Source organism: Strix uralensis, chromosome 2 (assembly GCF_047716275.1).
Source record: "Strix uralensis isolate ZFMK-TIS-50842 chromosome 2, bStrUra1, whole genome shotgun sequence".
Classification (NCBI taxonomy): domain Eukaryota; kingdom Metazoa; phylum Chordata; class Aves; order Strigiformes; family Strigidae; genus Strix; species Strix uralensis.
In genome coordinates, this window is record NC_133973.1 from 33,847,632 (window position 1) to 33,864,187 (window position 16,556).

Consider the following 16,556-nt stretch of genomic DNA (forward strand, 5'->3'; position numbering starts at 1 on the left):
TGACAATGATTAAATTGCCATTATATTATGACCTCTCCCCAACATGCTGAGTGGTACTGTCTTCTTTTTCTTTTGCAGTCACCAGGTTTCATTCAATACAGAATTCTTCTGTTTCCAGGAAGTGTCCCTGTAGGGTGTCCAAATTTACCTGAGTGATGGTGGAAGCTGCTCTTGTGCTCAGTGCTTGACACTGCTCAACACTACATTCTCTGGAAGCTTTTCCAGGTTTCTACATCACATTGCTATAACCAACTTTAAAAATCAAAGTTCATTTGCTCAGATACATCTGTTTAAACCTTTATTTAATAACATTTGTGCAAAACCAAGCATGTAGATAAGCTCTTCAGTACCTCACTATCTGGTGGTGATGAGCATAAGGTGGCTGTGATGAGCTTAAGGTGGCTGAGCTGAATGTTCAGCTATTGCAGAAATGCAAGGTGCGAATTTAGGAACATGCTTCAAATGAGACTTTTATGGGATGATACTATACAAAGATAGATCTACGTGCTATGTGCATGCACAGTGAAATGAATGTGTGAAGTTGGAGCCCAAACTGAAATTTATTTCGATGATCCAGGCTACTGAAAAGCATTTCCTCCTTAGGTTCAGAGTTACTGCATCATCTCTGTCCCTCCTTTTCTGAGAGTGCCAGAAATTTGGAGAACAAATCATGGTTGTTTTATTTAGGAGTTCGGACTTATTTTTCTATTAACACAAAAAGGCATTTGCTAACCCATTTACAATTTCCAGAAATTACTCTCTGGTAATAAATTTACAACATCCAAAGCCCTTTGAAGTTTTAAAGTCTTCCAATTGGAAATAAAATCTTGAAATTTCAGTAAGAGATTTCATAGCAAGATTTCACATAACATGTCCTTATGCTGAAGTATGAATGGTTTGATTATATTTGATAAACTGAGAGAACACTTTAAGACAAATACAAAGCTAACAGTTCATGCAGAAAAAATTAGATCAGAACATAACTAGCCTCTTGTTCAAAGCTTGTAAACTACCTCAAAATGACACACTCCCACTTAGAAAAGACTTTTGTTACTAGCTCTCTTAAAGAACTGGAAAAAAGGACAGAATTACTGTCCTTTTTTATAAAGTGCTACCTAAAGTAAGAGACTTGAACTGTCATTTTTAGTTTCAAATTAAAGGTCTTTTTTTAAAAATCATGGTAATTCTCCATGCCTGTTTTTATTAAAAAAAGAAGAAAAAACAAGACTATGTGAGGAAACTGAACTTTCTGGGTTTTGTTGCTTTAAAATTTAACCCTGTGTTGTATTCCTTTTATAAACTAAAGACTTACACGAAAGAATGTATTTTTCACTGACCTAGGTATATTTTTATTGAGTTCAACAGTGTCAAAGCTGTATTTTTTAAGATTCAAGAAGTGAAATATTGTGTCATTTTCATGGATAACTAGGTTACTGTATACCACAATACATGCGTAATTTGTAAAATGTATTATGTACTTGTATTATAGAGCTGAAAAGGGAAATGTCTGAGTCTTAACATCCTGGAATATGCTCATCTTGATGAAATAAATCTTCAGCAAGTCTTCAGTAGAAAATAATTTTGCTATTAGTTTTGTAACTAATGAAACCTGGTTTCTTTTATGTTTCTGTCTTGTGGTTAGCTTCTTTGTCTTAAATAGCGAGCTCCAGTCAAAGCTTCTGTTGCATTCATAAGGATATTCTCGGGCTTTCTAGTTTTATGAAGCTTGTGGGAACACAATAGCTGTGAGATCTCTACCTTCCCTGTCAAATTTGGTTAAAATCAGCCAAGAGGTTCAAAGGATAATATACACACACACAGGGACATGTGCATGCATAGTAACACATATAAATCTTGTTTCTAGAGGAAAACTTGAGGATTTCCTTTAGCATAAAGAATAAAAATAAACAAACCTATTTGGCATGTTTTAAAATTTACCTGAAAAATACAAAGAATACATTAATTGTTAGTTTTCTAGGTAGCTGTTATAGTTACAAAGTTAAATGAAAAGATACAAATAAGAAAATTTATATACAACTTCCTGAGCTAATGGCAATATTTGTAGAGTACTGTCTCCTTCCAGTGGATAGATGTTCTCTGAAAGCAAAGACATGTGACACTTTGAGTTTTTTTCACTCCTCTAATATTCTTCAATAGAGTTGGAAAACAAACACATTAAAACCAATTATAAAGATATCATGTAAGATTTTTCATATCCTTCAAAGAACAGTGTTCATACCCAAAAGAGCACATCCTGCTTTTTTGCAAGCTTCAGCTATTCCTGCAATGACACCCTGAGCCACTTCAACGTCAAGTTTGCCACAGGCAAAATAGTCAAGGAAGAAGAGAGGCTCCGCTCCTTGAGCCAAGATGTCATTGACACACATGGCAACCAGGTCCTGACCTATGGTGTCGTGTTTCTTACATACTTGTGCAATCTGCAAAACACAGAAGAGAACCTGTTGGTCAGCTTTGAGAAAGTGAAACACAAGCGCAAAGTCTGCAATGAAGGGGATCGAAATCACGCTGTTCCTCTAGATGCTTTTTGAGGAGCAGCTTCATTTATTATCATCTCTGCAAGCCTCTCGCAACATTTTATTTTAGGAATTGTTACTTTCTTAATTGGCAAGTACAAAAGGCACTTTATGGAAGGGGACTGAACTGGAAAGGGTTTCATTGCAGGTTGCATAAACACAGTAGCAACCATGTAATTAAATGGTTTTCCCCATGAGTAATCTTTTTCAGGGTGGAGATTTTACCTTAATGAAATGGAGTCCCTGATTACATACTTAATATTAAAAACGAGTTATTTTAAGCATCATTTCAAGTATGGCTATTTACATGCAAGAAGTTAAATGTATATTTAATTCTTTTGCCTGAAGGAGGGCAATTTTGTTTTTCAGTCCCTTTTCAGAAAGACAAATAGGTATTTTCAAAAGACAACTGATATTTTCTGTTAAAACATTTTCCCTTCTGTGCTATTTTCCCTCCTTTACATGGATTTTCACATTACCTTGAGTTTTGTGCCAACACCATCAGTTCCAGATACCAAGATAGGATCTTCATAACCAGCTGCTTTCAAATCAAAGAGGCCAGCAAATCCTCCAAGTTCCGCATTGCAGCCTGTCAGCCATAAAATGGGAGAAAATAGTAAATTTTTACTTTCATGGGTTTCTCCAGGATCTCCAATACAAATTCTCTCCAATGTGTATCAACATGACTTTGCTTTGTCATCAGGAAACTTTTCTATGACATTTAGAGCCTCTTCACAGAGGAATGGGAGCTCCTAATTTTCCTATATTTGCTTTTTCTTTTTTCTTCATTATTACCTAAGGCTAAAAATCTAAAACTTTGTGACTGAATATTCAATAATTACTGTGACTGATATATTTCACCCTTGCACTTAGTATTTCTTTGAGAAACAGAAAAGGAATTGTGGTAACAAATTGAAGCCCACTGCTTCCTGTGAAAAGATGATAACTAGGCATTTTCCAAGTGAAATTTCTTATCTCTTTGTTAATACTGCTACTTACAGCATATTAAGACTCCTTGTTCATAAGACTGGTTGTGATGGGTAAGTACAATAAACTTAAAACTACAATTGGTTAAATCCTAAGAGTGAAACAAACCTGAGTAGAAAATACTATGAATAGTAAGAAATGACTAGTTGTACTAGTGTGTGTGTGTTTGTATCTATGTTTTTCTCTCTATGTATATTTGAAGGTTCTCAGCTAATTTGAAGTAAAAACGTTATTACATAAATGAACAATATTTTAAATCTATCAAAAGAATTACAAGGACTTGCTAGAGCAAGATATGCCTGAGATCACAACAAAAAAGGATGAATTGATTCTGTTTTAACCAAGCAAAAGATGTGTCTTCTACAGCTATCTCAAGTAATTGGTAGTATCTCTGAGGAATTCTACATCTTGTACACCTTTCTAAGCATTCATCTACAAAAACTGTATAGTTCACTGTGCCAAGAAATAATAGTCCATGTAATCAAAAATAGCACTAAATGGTAAGATTTTTGCTTGCATTTATCCTTTTAGAGTGCTGGACTGTTATTTCTAATGTTCATGACATTCAGAGTCATTTTGGGAAGAACATCTGTAAATTTAATGAAGTTTTGAAGAAATCACAGGGATTTGCTTACTGCAGATATTTCTTGTGTAATCTAGAAACATGCAGAATACATATATATGAGCTTTTGTATCAAGATCAAAATCAAATGATAAGCCTCATTGCCATAAACTGACTGAAACAGGAATAGAAGGTACAAGCCTTACCTGACCTTGATGTGGCTGCAGCTAGAGGTTTAATTTTCTGAACCAAAGTATTGCCTGCTGCAATGTCTACCCCACTGTTTTTGTAAGTCAGGCCTCTGAAAGAATGTTAAAACAACTTGTTAAGGCAATGGATTACTAAATGCACAAACACGTATTTTAAAACAATATTTACTGCATCACTAAGGGGATTAACCATTCAGAATCCTATTCTGCTGTCAAGTACCATTATTTTCCCCATTTGTACAGTAACATACAGCTCACATAAAATGATTTCTAAGTATTGCAGTACCCATTTCAGGCAGGTTCAATGGCTCAAAAGTTCATCTTTTTGCTGTTTGGAACCTGATCTCAACACATATACATGAGGATAGGGAGTGTTATACCAAAGAAACATAACTACATGAATTTTCATCGGTCTGCCATAAACAGTATTCAAATAGTTCCAGATATCTTGAAAACAGCATCAGAGCACCAGTTTCATAAGCTATCCAGTAAAATACCAAGATAAAAGCCAATCAAACAAAAAAAACTAACAGCAAGATAAATCCCTGGTCCAGATACTGAGGCTGCCAGTAGTATAGTTCCTATGCTCAAAACAAAATATACACAAAAATGCACCATTAAATCAGAACACCTCAGCACCATGCAGGATCAAGCTCATTAGCTTTTCAAAACAGAAATATCACATAAATCAATAGTCCTCTATGATACTACAACAGTTTTACAACTGTAGCTTAAAGTTCACCTCTCCTTATCACCCGGAATGATACTACCACAAAACCAGCCACACTTCTTTTTTACTTAAATGGACTTTCCATTGAAGTATATATTTTAAAGTTTATTTTAATAGGCCTAAGTTTCTAAGGTCCATTTTAACAATCTAGAAAGAAATGTTCATAAGCTCTGGGTGTTTTTTTATATACAACCACACAACAGAGAAAACACACTTAGTACAAACTGGTATATGTAATTTGTCTGTCCATACGACTGACTGGGGACATTAAGTATCATGTCAAATTTACAGAAAGACCTTTTCATTTCGTAGGTAGTGAGTTCAATGACTTTTAATTACTAGTTATACCAAATGGATCTCACTCCATTTAGGTAATTGTTATTTCTGCACTGTCAGTGGTATGAACCAGGCTACCTGGTGCATCCCTATTTTAGGTTCATACTTATTTTAGCTCTCTTACTGATGTGATTCAGTAGTGAGTTTAAATTCTAAGGGTGAAACACACTGTTGATTCACAAGGACATATACAACAAAACAAATGGCCAAGAAGAGGTGCTATCAGAAAAATACAAAGGTATCTGCACTCACGTTGTATCACTGCTCAAAAATTTGCAAGAGGAAAATAATTATAAGAAGCAGCTGTTCAGCCTGTGAACAAGACTCAAGGAAATACTAGCCTGCAATAACAAGAGACTGAAGTCAGGCCCTTTCAGTCTGAACATGATAAATATTCAACATATTTTCACCTTATTTTTAAATGCATGGTATCTACTTTGATTCTTTAAACAAATTTTTAACTATTTAAATTTTCTTAAACATTTTTATTAAATAAATATTCTGGATATTTTCACAAAGTGAAATGCATAGGACTTAACCCTGCAAAGCTGCCAAGAGGAGGTGCGTCCACAACTTTACAGAGCCAACCATCACCTTCCCTAACTGTGTGCAACACAGAGTCCACAGTGAAATGTGCCTGAATGTCCGTTCTTCCAATTTTAAGATGTCTGAGCAAAAGTTGGTGCAGACTCAAAGACAGTGAAACAGGCACTGACTGCCAACAGTTCCCAGGAGTCCCCTTCATAAGATAGGGATCCTCCCAGCATACAGGCACTCCAGTCAAGAAACTTGCTGGCTATGGCCTGTGAACTCAGTGTTGTAGAGAACTGTTCATTAAAGTACCTTCTCCTCTTGCCTCACACAATGACCTGATTTTTTTCTACTACAATACAAATACCAATTACACATTTTCACATAAATTTCTCAAAAGATGCACAGTACTTGAGAGAGAAAGAAGACTAAATACGAATGCTCTTGTTCATTTAATTAGTTTATTGATCATAATTTTACAATATACTAATGAGTATATACTGTCAACAAAAATGAAACTCTTACTAATATGCTTCACAGACTACAAAATCACCTATTATCAAAAGTTATGTTTTGGGCTAATTAGAGCATAGGCAGGCAGATATGCTTCATTATTAGGTAAAAATGAGTCTAAAAACCTGCAAGAAGCTCTCAGTAACATTAGAGAAACAGTAAGACAGACTGCTTTAAAAAAAAAGCCTGCACCAATATAATCACAAGACTGTTAAACCAAATACTGTGAAAATAAAAGGCATAATAATAAAGAGAAGCAATAAATCCTACCCACATTGTTACCCAGCTATTCCATTAAAATGCATATCCTGACCAGGTAGGTGTTTCAAGATTATTTTAACCATTTCTAAAATCTCTAACATGATCCAATAAAATAGCTCAAAGCTTGTTCATACGTATATTTCATGATATTAATATCAGACTTACGGGCAATAGAAATCTAGAGCAAAAGTTATGGTTTAAAGCCCAAGAACCAGAACTTCACCCTCTCTAAAATAGGTATAACAGACATTAACAGTACAAGTTATTCCTATGTGCTTGTCACTGTAGTTTAACTCAGTCTTGGGAGAATAAGAACATGGATGAGAGAGCCATCAAAAAGCCTGTTCCTTCCTTGGCTGGTCTTGCTTAGATTGCTTACAAGAATGGTAGTTAAAACTTGTCTGGAGTTATATATAATATCAACATCAGTTTATTAATGTAAACTAGTAATGTCTTTAAGTCCCTTTTACACCAGTTATTTCCATTTGAAGTATTTCAAATATCTACCTGGATTGTCTCAGGAAAGCTATAGCCCGATAACCAATGTCCTTTCTATAAATGGCACCCTTGAAGTGTATGGCTGCTACTCCCTTGTTGGCCTCTTGCAGTGCTGTCATTAGATCCTCTTTAATAGCAGTTACTGTAAGGACTCTTCCTCCACTAGTCACCACTTTGCCATCCTTCAGGGCTGTGCCTGCATGGAACACCTCCAATCCTAGTTGCTTAGCCTTAGGAAGTCCTGTGATTGTTGTTTAAGAAAATAAATGCAGAAAAATCAACTGATTAGAACATTCTCTATCAAATTACAAATGAACAGATATTCAGCACTTGACTGTGTCTAAAAATCACAATCAGTGTGATCATGCTGGGAAATAGGAAAAAAATTGTGAAAATTACATTTTGAGGAGAGACAAGTCTGCTACTTGTATGCTCAGAGACACAGAAAGAGATATTTAGCTGAAATATCTGCATGCAACATCTAATTCCAGCTGGATTTTATACTTCACTGACATAGAGACCACAAAGCTTATTAGCATCAACATTATGTAAGAATACAACACATATTAAAGAAATGCTACAGAACTTAACAATATAGTGCGGAGAATCGAAAATACAGTGGGTGCATTACCAATAAACTTTGATGTGTGAAAATTCAGTTGTCTCTTGCTGACCCGTAACGACAAGATCTATAGTTTCTATGAATCTGAGTTACACTGATTCACCTTCATCTGGCAAAAGAGAGAATGGAAGGAGGGCAGGAGAGGAATCAGACTTCTGCAGGTTCTCCTGCTATATTTACCTGTAATTTCCAGACCCTTGGGATATGTTCCTGGATACCCTTCACTAGCCATGACCACCGTCACAGCTGCACTGTCTTCAAACCAAACTGGCATGGAACCAGACAACTTTTTATTGATAACCGCTTGCATAACTTCGTACAAATCACTTTTCAGCAGTGGAAGAATTACCTACAAAAATACAGATCAGCAAATTAAAGAAAACAATGTACATTGTTACATTTTCTTCATTGAGCTTTTAAAAATACTAATGCAACTGTAAAAAATAACATTAAATAAGTATGTTCATATACTGTATTTTCACACACACATACATACTGTGCATAATCTATGTACCTTTAAAAATACTCTTCCTTGAAGATAATTTCTACGGGTAAAAGAACTGCTACATATGGAGGGAAAAAAACAGAGGCCAAAGAATCCTATTTGTTATGACGAATAGTCATGAAGGGTTTTGTTCCACTTGTCCAGGGAGTGGGGAAAAGAAGGGTTCACTTCTTTAATACAGTAAAAAAAATCCAACTCCATTCCAGAAAGGATAGGAAAGTGCTGAGTTTCACTCAAGCTTACCCTTGTAAAACCCATATTTGAGTATAACCTGCTGAAATCTTCTCTGGAATGGAACAATTTCATAACAGACCTTCCCTCTTGAATAAACAAACCAAATATTTTAAATTCTAGTGCAATTCATTAATTATTCATCCAGAAGTTAGTTAGGAATAATGGTAGATGGTAACAGATTTTTCTCTTCCCATAATGCCAAACTGTATCTACCTGGTACAAAATAACTCACCTGACATTCTGGGTCACCAAATCTACAGTTAAACTCAAGAACTTTAGGTCCATCTTTGGTAAGCATTAATCCAGCATAAAGCACACCTAGAATAAAAAATTATATGAGAAGCTATCTAAGCAACTGCATAGGTCATCTGTTTTGAATCTATTCATAATAGTGTTAAAATGGATGCCCCCTATGCTCATTTAAAGGTAGGATGTTAACACTTGAGAAATGTTAAAAATAAATCAGGCAGAAATAGTTGTGGTTAAAATTTTGCAGCTTATTTTCAAATGTTTTCCTTTCTGTTCTTCCTTACTTGATGTTACACTGTTAATGAAATGATATTCACTGATTTCAATGGACTCTTAAATCAAGCCAATGATACCAAATCCAGCTTCCAAATTCATCAGTTATCATCCTTAACTTACAGTGTAAGTTAGGCCTATAAAGAGGACAAAGTAAAAAAAAAGTCTTTCACCTTATGATTAAAAACCCAAACTTTCGTACATACCAAAATAGGGGACACCTTCTTTCCTCATGCCATCAACAGTTTTCTGAAGAACAGTATCTCTTATTTTCTGCAGTAAATCTTTAGAAATCTATTAAAGCAGGATTAGAAAACAGTGGTTGTAAAAAGGGAGTGCATGATTTTTCCTGTGACAGCTAGTGTTTTTAAGAGCCAAGCAGAACACTTGGATGGCCTCTTGCTCACTCCAAAACATTTCATACAATGGAAAGCTAGTATTTTTTTTCTCTCTCCTCAGACAACATGCCACAGCATTAATACAAATGTTCGCATTTCTTCAGACACTTTTCCATGCTTAGATCTACATGTGTAAGCAATCCCACTGGCTTCACTGGAGCAAACCATTTGCACAGATACACTGGAATTTACAAAGACAAATCACAGCTGGGAAGCATAGTGATCAATGATCACATTTTATTCAATAAACAAAATTAATAGCTTTATAGAGGAACAAACCCCATATTTTTTAAAAATAAAAAAGAAAATTCACTGGCCATGACATAGGTGAAGAAAAAGAAAAGTAAGTCCTTTTGCATATGGAAGTTCCTTGCCAAGCAAAAATGTGTCATTAGTTTAGTTCGGCACAAGCTAAAAATATGGTTTTAAATACTTGGTTCTAATGATCAGTATTTCGCAACACTTAAAAAACAAATAAAAATACAAGGTTGCAGAAATAACAACACTTCCACCTTTATAATTAAAAGTAATGGGTAATGGAGTAAAAATATCATCCTCTCCAGAGAAACAAATTTATTAAGTTATGGACTTTACTTGACTGTGTCTGTTTTAGGCAACTCTTTCCATCCACAAGAGCTCACTCTCTCTGTTCATTACAGCGGAACTAAAAATTCACACATGCTTGCAACAGTAGAGCTGTACTACAGCTGTAGTGAAACATCTCCTTATCAATACAGTTTTACCTGAGGTGCTGGGGAATAAGCTCCCATCCCTCCAGTGTTAGGGCCTTCATCTCCATCCATTAATCGCTTGTGGTCCTGGGCTGGAGGCATGGGAGCAACTGTGACGCCATCAGTGAAACATAAGCACTAGAAAACAAGGAGAATAATTAAAACTCCAGTGTATGATTAAAATTAAAGTGCAAAAGTGCAAATATATTCGAATTTCAATGTTGCAAATGAATATTTAAGAGTATAAATTCTGTCTTCCTGATAAAACAAACTACAGTATTCTAAATATTTCCCTTTTCCCTCAGGAAGCAGTGCCTCATTTTGGTGTGACCATCCTACAGAAATTACCTTTAATATAACATACATCAGTAGTTGTACTGAAAAGAAAAAAGGTTAAAAAAAAATAAAATTAAAATACTCCACAATTGAAGCTACTTCTTCCCCCCCCACTTCCTTCCCCCTGTCCCAGAAGGCATTACATTCCTTTCAAGATTTCCTTTTCCTTGCTGATAATACTATTTACTTTTGATTTATTTGTAAATTACTTATATAGCAGATGCTTTTATGGTCAATATCTTCATAGCAATAAGCCTGCTGGCATCTTCTGTAACTGGATGATGATCTGCACTGTCTGGACTACTGCTAGCAGCACTCAAAAACATTTTATAGTGCTAATCAAAAAAACAAGCAAGGATTCCCCTACAAAACCCGAAAATGCCAAAATATTAATATATTAAAAACTACAGTCATTTGTGGAAGGTGAGTTATTTTGACAGGTAAGGCAAGCAGTACGTTTTCTTCATGTTGTCAGTCACCACAGGAAAAAAACCTTTAAACTGTGTGTTTATATTATTGTGTTATATTACAGTAAGTCTGCTAGTATTCTAAGAACTAATTAAGAGCATTACATATTTTCCGCCAGAGAATGAAGATCCGGAAAACCCCTTAGTTCCTAAAAAGGTCAAGCCAACCAGGAAGGAATAAGGATGACCAATATCTGCACATCTAATTTCTTCAGGCAGGAAACCAGACTATGCAAAGATTGGCAACAGTTGGAGATGACGGCTTACTTTATAAATACCACCACCTCCAAGATGAATGTTCACAACATCCAGCATAAGTCAATTCCAGCTCCAGGACTCAGGAACTTGAGCTGGTACTTGGCTGTTCTACTTTGTGTGATGCAGGTATCAAGTTGCCCTGCCACCTCAAAACCTAGGCTCTAATTCACCTTTTCTCCTTCACATTCTGCTAATTAAACCAGATATACTTTTTTAAACAAAGGAGCTCAATCACCTTATAATGAAGGAAATGTTCTCTCTACATCTGCAGAGTAAATCAACACTGTCAAAACATTCATCAGCCTTTGGTTCCAGGTCCTTTGTCCCCGGGTGCACTTCCACACTGCAATATCTCTGGTAATGAAACCGGTTAAAGAGGATCCTGCCTGCGCCTGTCTTGAGTTGATTGTTCCCTTGCTCCAGAGGAGTTTACTGCTCCCTCATGATGCAGTTCAACATATTCTCTTCATCAGCAAAGCTGATTAAAGAAAATCTCCATCCTCCCTTACTGCCAGCCATTCCCTGCCCTGCTCTGCACTTCACCATCCTGTTACTGTACTGATTCAAATGGCACTGTGCTCTAAACCACAACACAGAAAACATGCAACGTGGTGTTGTTGATTTCTTTGAAAAAAGGTTTTTAGGTTGTAGCTTCATGAACAGGTAACTAATATAACTGAATCAAAGCCAAATGGCAGTGAAGAGATAGCAATATGGAAAGGAAGGGACATCTTATACTGTCTCTGCTGTCAGAGAAATCATAACACGGAACTGCACACTCATTGACACTCAACATTTTTAAGGTTTGATTTTTTTCCCATGTGGCAACAGCTGATTACTGTTTATTTTTTTAAATTTGAATTATTTTAACAGACTGCAGGAAGTTTGGTTCTTAACACAGCTGTCTAATTAATACAATTTTATTTATAAACAGATAACTGTTTTTAAGTAATAAAATCCTACACACCCCTGCTGTAGGTAGTCACACAGTGTTTCCTAAATAGTTTAGAACAGGTATAATCAAAGTGTTACAGTGAGATGCACACTTACAGAAACTTCTTCTCCTTCAAGAAGTTCTTCAACAACAACAGTTTCCCCAGCTATGCCAAAAGTCTTATCCTACAGTAAAACCAAAATCTTAGTTCTGTTTCAGTTATTTTAAACTATTCAAAATGCAACAAGAACAAATATTTTTAGTACAGCAAGAAAAATGCAACACAGTTTTGAGACTATTAATCCATTCTCCACCCTGGGTATGTCAGCAATGGTAAAATCTTTGCTCCTTTTTTTCTGCTTGTTGTTAAATAAATGCAGATTTTATGCTTGAGTATTTTTAAATTGCAGATGATATTTATAACTTACTGAGCAATTCCTCATGCTCTACCTTCTGAAGTTTGCATCCATGATACTGGACTAATCCCAATGACTGTCAAGACTATAATCTGAACTTTACTTTATAAGCAAGTGAAATTCTATAGAATACATTGGAAAGGGGCAATATTTTCATATTCCAGTGCAATGTTTTAACACTGACTGCATATTCAGGCAATTAAGAACAACCAACCCCGACTGACAAGAAAATTTTGTGTGTCTATCAGACTCTCTAACATACATTTTTTTGGTTCAAGACATTGGGCCACATGTTAAGACATGTATTTACCCAATAACCATACACACACAATAAAATATGAGTGCAGACCCTATATTCTAACTCTTGAAACAGAAGTGTCTCTGACAGTATCTCCTGTGAATCAGCATAGCTCCACTGAATTGTAAGATGCTGTGCTGCTGACACCAGCTAAGGACCTGACCTGTATGCATCGTATTTTCCAGCTCTATGTTCCTAACTGTTCAGATTAAATTGCTTCATTTTGCTGCTCTTCAGATTTTGATGGTCCTAATATATTTGTTGAATATCCTACCTAAATGTATACTTAACTTGAAATAATTCCACTGGAATTTTACTGCACATTTAAGTGCGTGTGACTGGAGTCCTAAAGCTGATGTGGCTTGCAAGATCCAGCTCAATAACAGTGTTAGTATTACAGCACTGTAGTACCTGTTTGATGGCAGCAGTCTCAAAAACGGTAAAAAAACCCCAAACAATTAGAAATACATATGGAAATAAGTGTGGGTTTTCATTAAGAATTATTTTATTCAGTCTATAGGAACAATGCCTAGAAAGAGTACCCTGCCCCAAGCAATAAATATGACAGAGCTTCCTAGCTGTCCAAATAATGGATAAAAGGTTTGATGTCTTTCAGTCAAGTTCCTGTTACATAGAAATAAAGAATATCTTTGAAACTCTGAGATGGTTAACAACTTATTTTGTGTGAGAACTCCTCCAGTTAGTGCATGACATTTCTACTCACCTGCATGATTTCAGTAACAGCTTTGCAGGCTTCTTCCTTGTTTGAAGCCACGATTACTCCTTTGCCAGCTGCCAGGCCACTAGCCTTTACAACTAAAGCAGGGAAGTTTGCACTTCAAAGACGGAGAAGAGAGATTCAACAGTAAACACTCTGTATTGCAAATACATTTTGCAGGCATTTTGAACGTTTCAATAGATGAAAGATCAAAATACTTATGTTTTCATAGCAATCATTTTACCTTATTGAATAACACACAAATAAAAACAAGGCTTCTCTTGTTATGCTATGCCTATGAAGGATTTCTGCCTCCTGTTTTTTCCCCACCACTGAATTTCATTACTGTTCTGAAAGGTTGCTTTCCTTTTAATAATTTACTGTTGTGTCATTTTTGGGTCACCTGGATTGTATTTTGATGAGTAGATCATAATTTGCTGTGTAAGTCTCCAATGCAGAATTTATATTCGTGGAGAAAAGGTACAAAGAAGGCAGAATATATGACTATCAGTCTGCAAGCTGGGTTTCCACAGTAGGCAAAATAAAAGCTTGTCCTATATTCTCCTGTAAACTGAACACTGAATTTTATTTTCATTTTAGAGCAGTAAATAAGAACCATCTAATTGTCAGACCTATTGTGGTGTGATAGTGTCATATCAGATTATCCTTTAAAACCTCTACAGATGTTCTATCACAGCCAAAAGTATTAATACATTAGTAATCATCTGATTGTTTTGGATACCTAGCACATTGTACTTTGCTGTAAAAAAAATAATTTCTAAAACGACAAAAATTTTACCTGTTAATAAAGCTACATGCTGCTTTAGGATCAGTAAAAGATTTCCATCTCGCAGTTGGGATCTCATGACGATCCAAAAAGGCTTTGGTAAAGCTCTTACTGGACTCCAGCTGAGCTGCCTTTGCTGTTGGACCAAAACACCTTACTCCAGCTGCTGTCAAGTCATCAACAATTCCTAAAAATGACAACACAAAAAAAATTTGTAAATCACCAGATGATTTATAGGAGACAGGTAGTCCAAGTCTACAGATGCACTGATTCATTGGAACAAGTATGTCAGGAATGATAAGCCATATATATCTATGGGCCTATTTTATCAGATGGGCCTTAGATGCATTCTTCACTGTAATCATGAGCAGGTAACCCTGCAATATCTGGGGCTAAGAAGATCTGCTGCATTTGGTAAGCGATGACAATCCCCCCTTGTTTTATTAAGAGCTTTTAGCCACAAAGTTGACATTAGCCTTTTGTGAAGATGACAACTGTTGATCATGTAACAGGTTAAAACATAAAAATTGTCAGCATGTTTATTATTTTTTTTAACCAAGTCTCAAATTATTATTATTTCAAAAAATGAAAAATCCATAGGAAAATCAAAACTCTAGTTAAGGTTCCTATATGGAAACACTTCGATACCTCTTTTACTAATCCCAAGCACTTAAAAAGAAATTGAATATTTAAGGATATTTTAACTGTTATATAGCTCACACAGTACCCTTCAGAAATTCATTTTCATCACAGCACAACCCTGAATTTCAGGGAGAATCTGTTTTCATTCCTACTGAAGACACTCAGATACTGTGAGTGGTGTACAGAAGATGGCGACTAAAATTTACTTTTCTTCCTTAATTATGAAGGCTATGAATTTTAGCTTGCTTTCTCTTACCAGCAGCAAGAGGAACCTCTGGTCCAACCACGACCAGCCTGATCTCCTGATCTCTGCAGAACTGGGCAAGTGCAGCATGATTGCTGACTGAAACAGCTGTCAAAGATACAAAAGGGCGGTAAGACTACATTCATTACTGTTGCTTAGCACTTATTTATCACATAACACTGAAGCAGCATTTTCATCAGTCTCACATTCTTGAATGGCATGTCACTGTGAATCTGGAAGAGTGAGGAAAACACTAATATATAGACTTACACACAAGGCTGAGCCCAATACACCACCAAAGCCAAAGCACAGGCTGTGGTTTGACATGCATTGTCACCCCATCTTGCTTTTGAAGGTGAGAAAAGAAGTTTTGGGTTTCCCTACATTGCCATACAGTAAACTGGTTTCATCTCTAGGAAAATCCTGTTTGCCAGCACAAGAAGCATCATAAAGGATCCAAGTGAAAAATAACTCACAAGCAAAAAAAATATGTATGTTTTTCAGCCAGTCTCCTCCCTGAGTAGGGTCACCATGAAGCTTTACACGTTTGTGTCATCATGGCGTAGGGGACAGGAACAACACAGGAACAACTGGGTGGTGGTGGGATTGCAACTGCTTTCTTCTTTCCTTCTTTCTGTAGTGCCAGCTAAAAACTGCCGCACTAAACTGACCCCACTGAAACAAAGGGGAATCTGAACATTTTTTCTTACATTAGGCTGAATTTAACAAGGGTAGGTGCTGTAATTATGGGTGAGGATATTTGGTCTTAGGTTTTTACGACCATTATCTTTCCATAAACAAACATTTAATATGACCATACTTGGAATACCAAAAACTGTATAAACAAAAGAAAAAGCTTGCATGAAAGACAATCATGTCGAGTCTCATGATAAAAAATTTACGCAAAGGCAATGTAATGCCACTGCTTTTATCAAGAATAAATAAAGCCAAAGTCTACAGAGGATGGGAATACGGACATGGAGAGAGCCAAAAAAGCAGGGAGCGTGGCCTGGCATGGATTGGCTGACCCTGTGGGGAGGAGACTAACACATCAGGGCACAAAGCTGGCAGAGGGGGCACAGTACAGCACAGCACAGCCCCTCCTTGCAGCTGGACTACTTTGTTTTAAGTTTTGTCTGTGAACTTCTGTTAATGACTCTACTGGCAAGCATGCCAGAAGCTGATGGTCTCTTACAGCTAGTTTCTGGGGAAGTGATGAGAGAGAAAGGAGAGGCAGTGATACTGCAGTTTCTGACGGACAAACAGACACGATTCTGTGTCAG

At 36.2% G+C, this 16,556-nt stretch overlaps 1 protein-coding gene across 5 annotated transcripts in view; it reads right to left on the reverse strand.

The window, feature by feature from the left end:
- The window catches only part of GART (phosphoribosylglycinamide formyltransferase, phosphoribosylglycinamide synthetase, phosphoribosylaminoimidazole synthetase), a 39,834-nt gene that overhangs the window by 11,754 nt on the left and 11,524 nt on the right, over positions 1-16,556 (reverse strand). For all 5 annotated transcript variants that reach the window (XM_074858242.1, XM_074858239.1, XM_074858241.1 and 2 more), the window contains 12 exons: positions 15,286-15,381; positions 14,400-14,574; positions 13,607-13,718; positions 12,285-12,353; positions 10,186-10,311; positions 9,251-9,338; positions 8,755-8,840; positions 7,964-8,132; positions 7,171-7,402; positions 4,290-4,384; positions 3,014-3,123; positions 2,240-2,438 (listed from right to left, as the gene is read on the reverse strand). In XM_074858242.1, the coding sequence (XP_074714343.1) occupies positions 2,240-2,438; positions 3,014-3,123; positions 4,290-4,384; positions 7,171-7,402; positions 7,964-8,132; positions 8,755-8,840; positions 9,251-9,338; positions 10,186-10,311; positions 12,285-12,353; positions 13,607-13,718; positions 14,400-14,574; positions 15,286-15,381 (1,557 nt within the window). The remainder of the gene's footprint in view (positions 1-2,239; positions 2,439-3,013; positions 3,124-4,289; positions 4,385-7,170; positions 7,403-7,963; positions 8,133-8,754; positions 8,841-9,250; positions 9,339-10,185; positions 10,312-12,284; positions 12,354-13,606; positions 13,719-14,399; positions 14,575-15,285; positions 15,382-16,556) is intronic.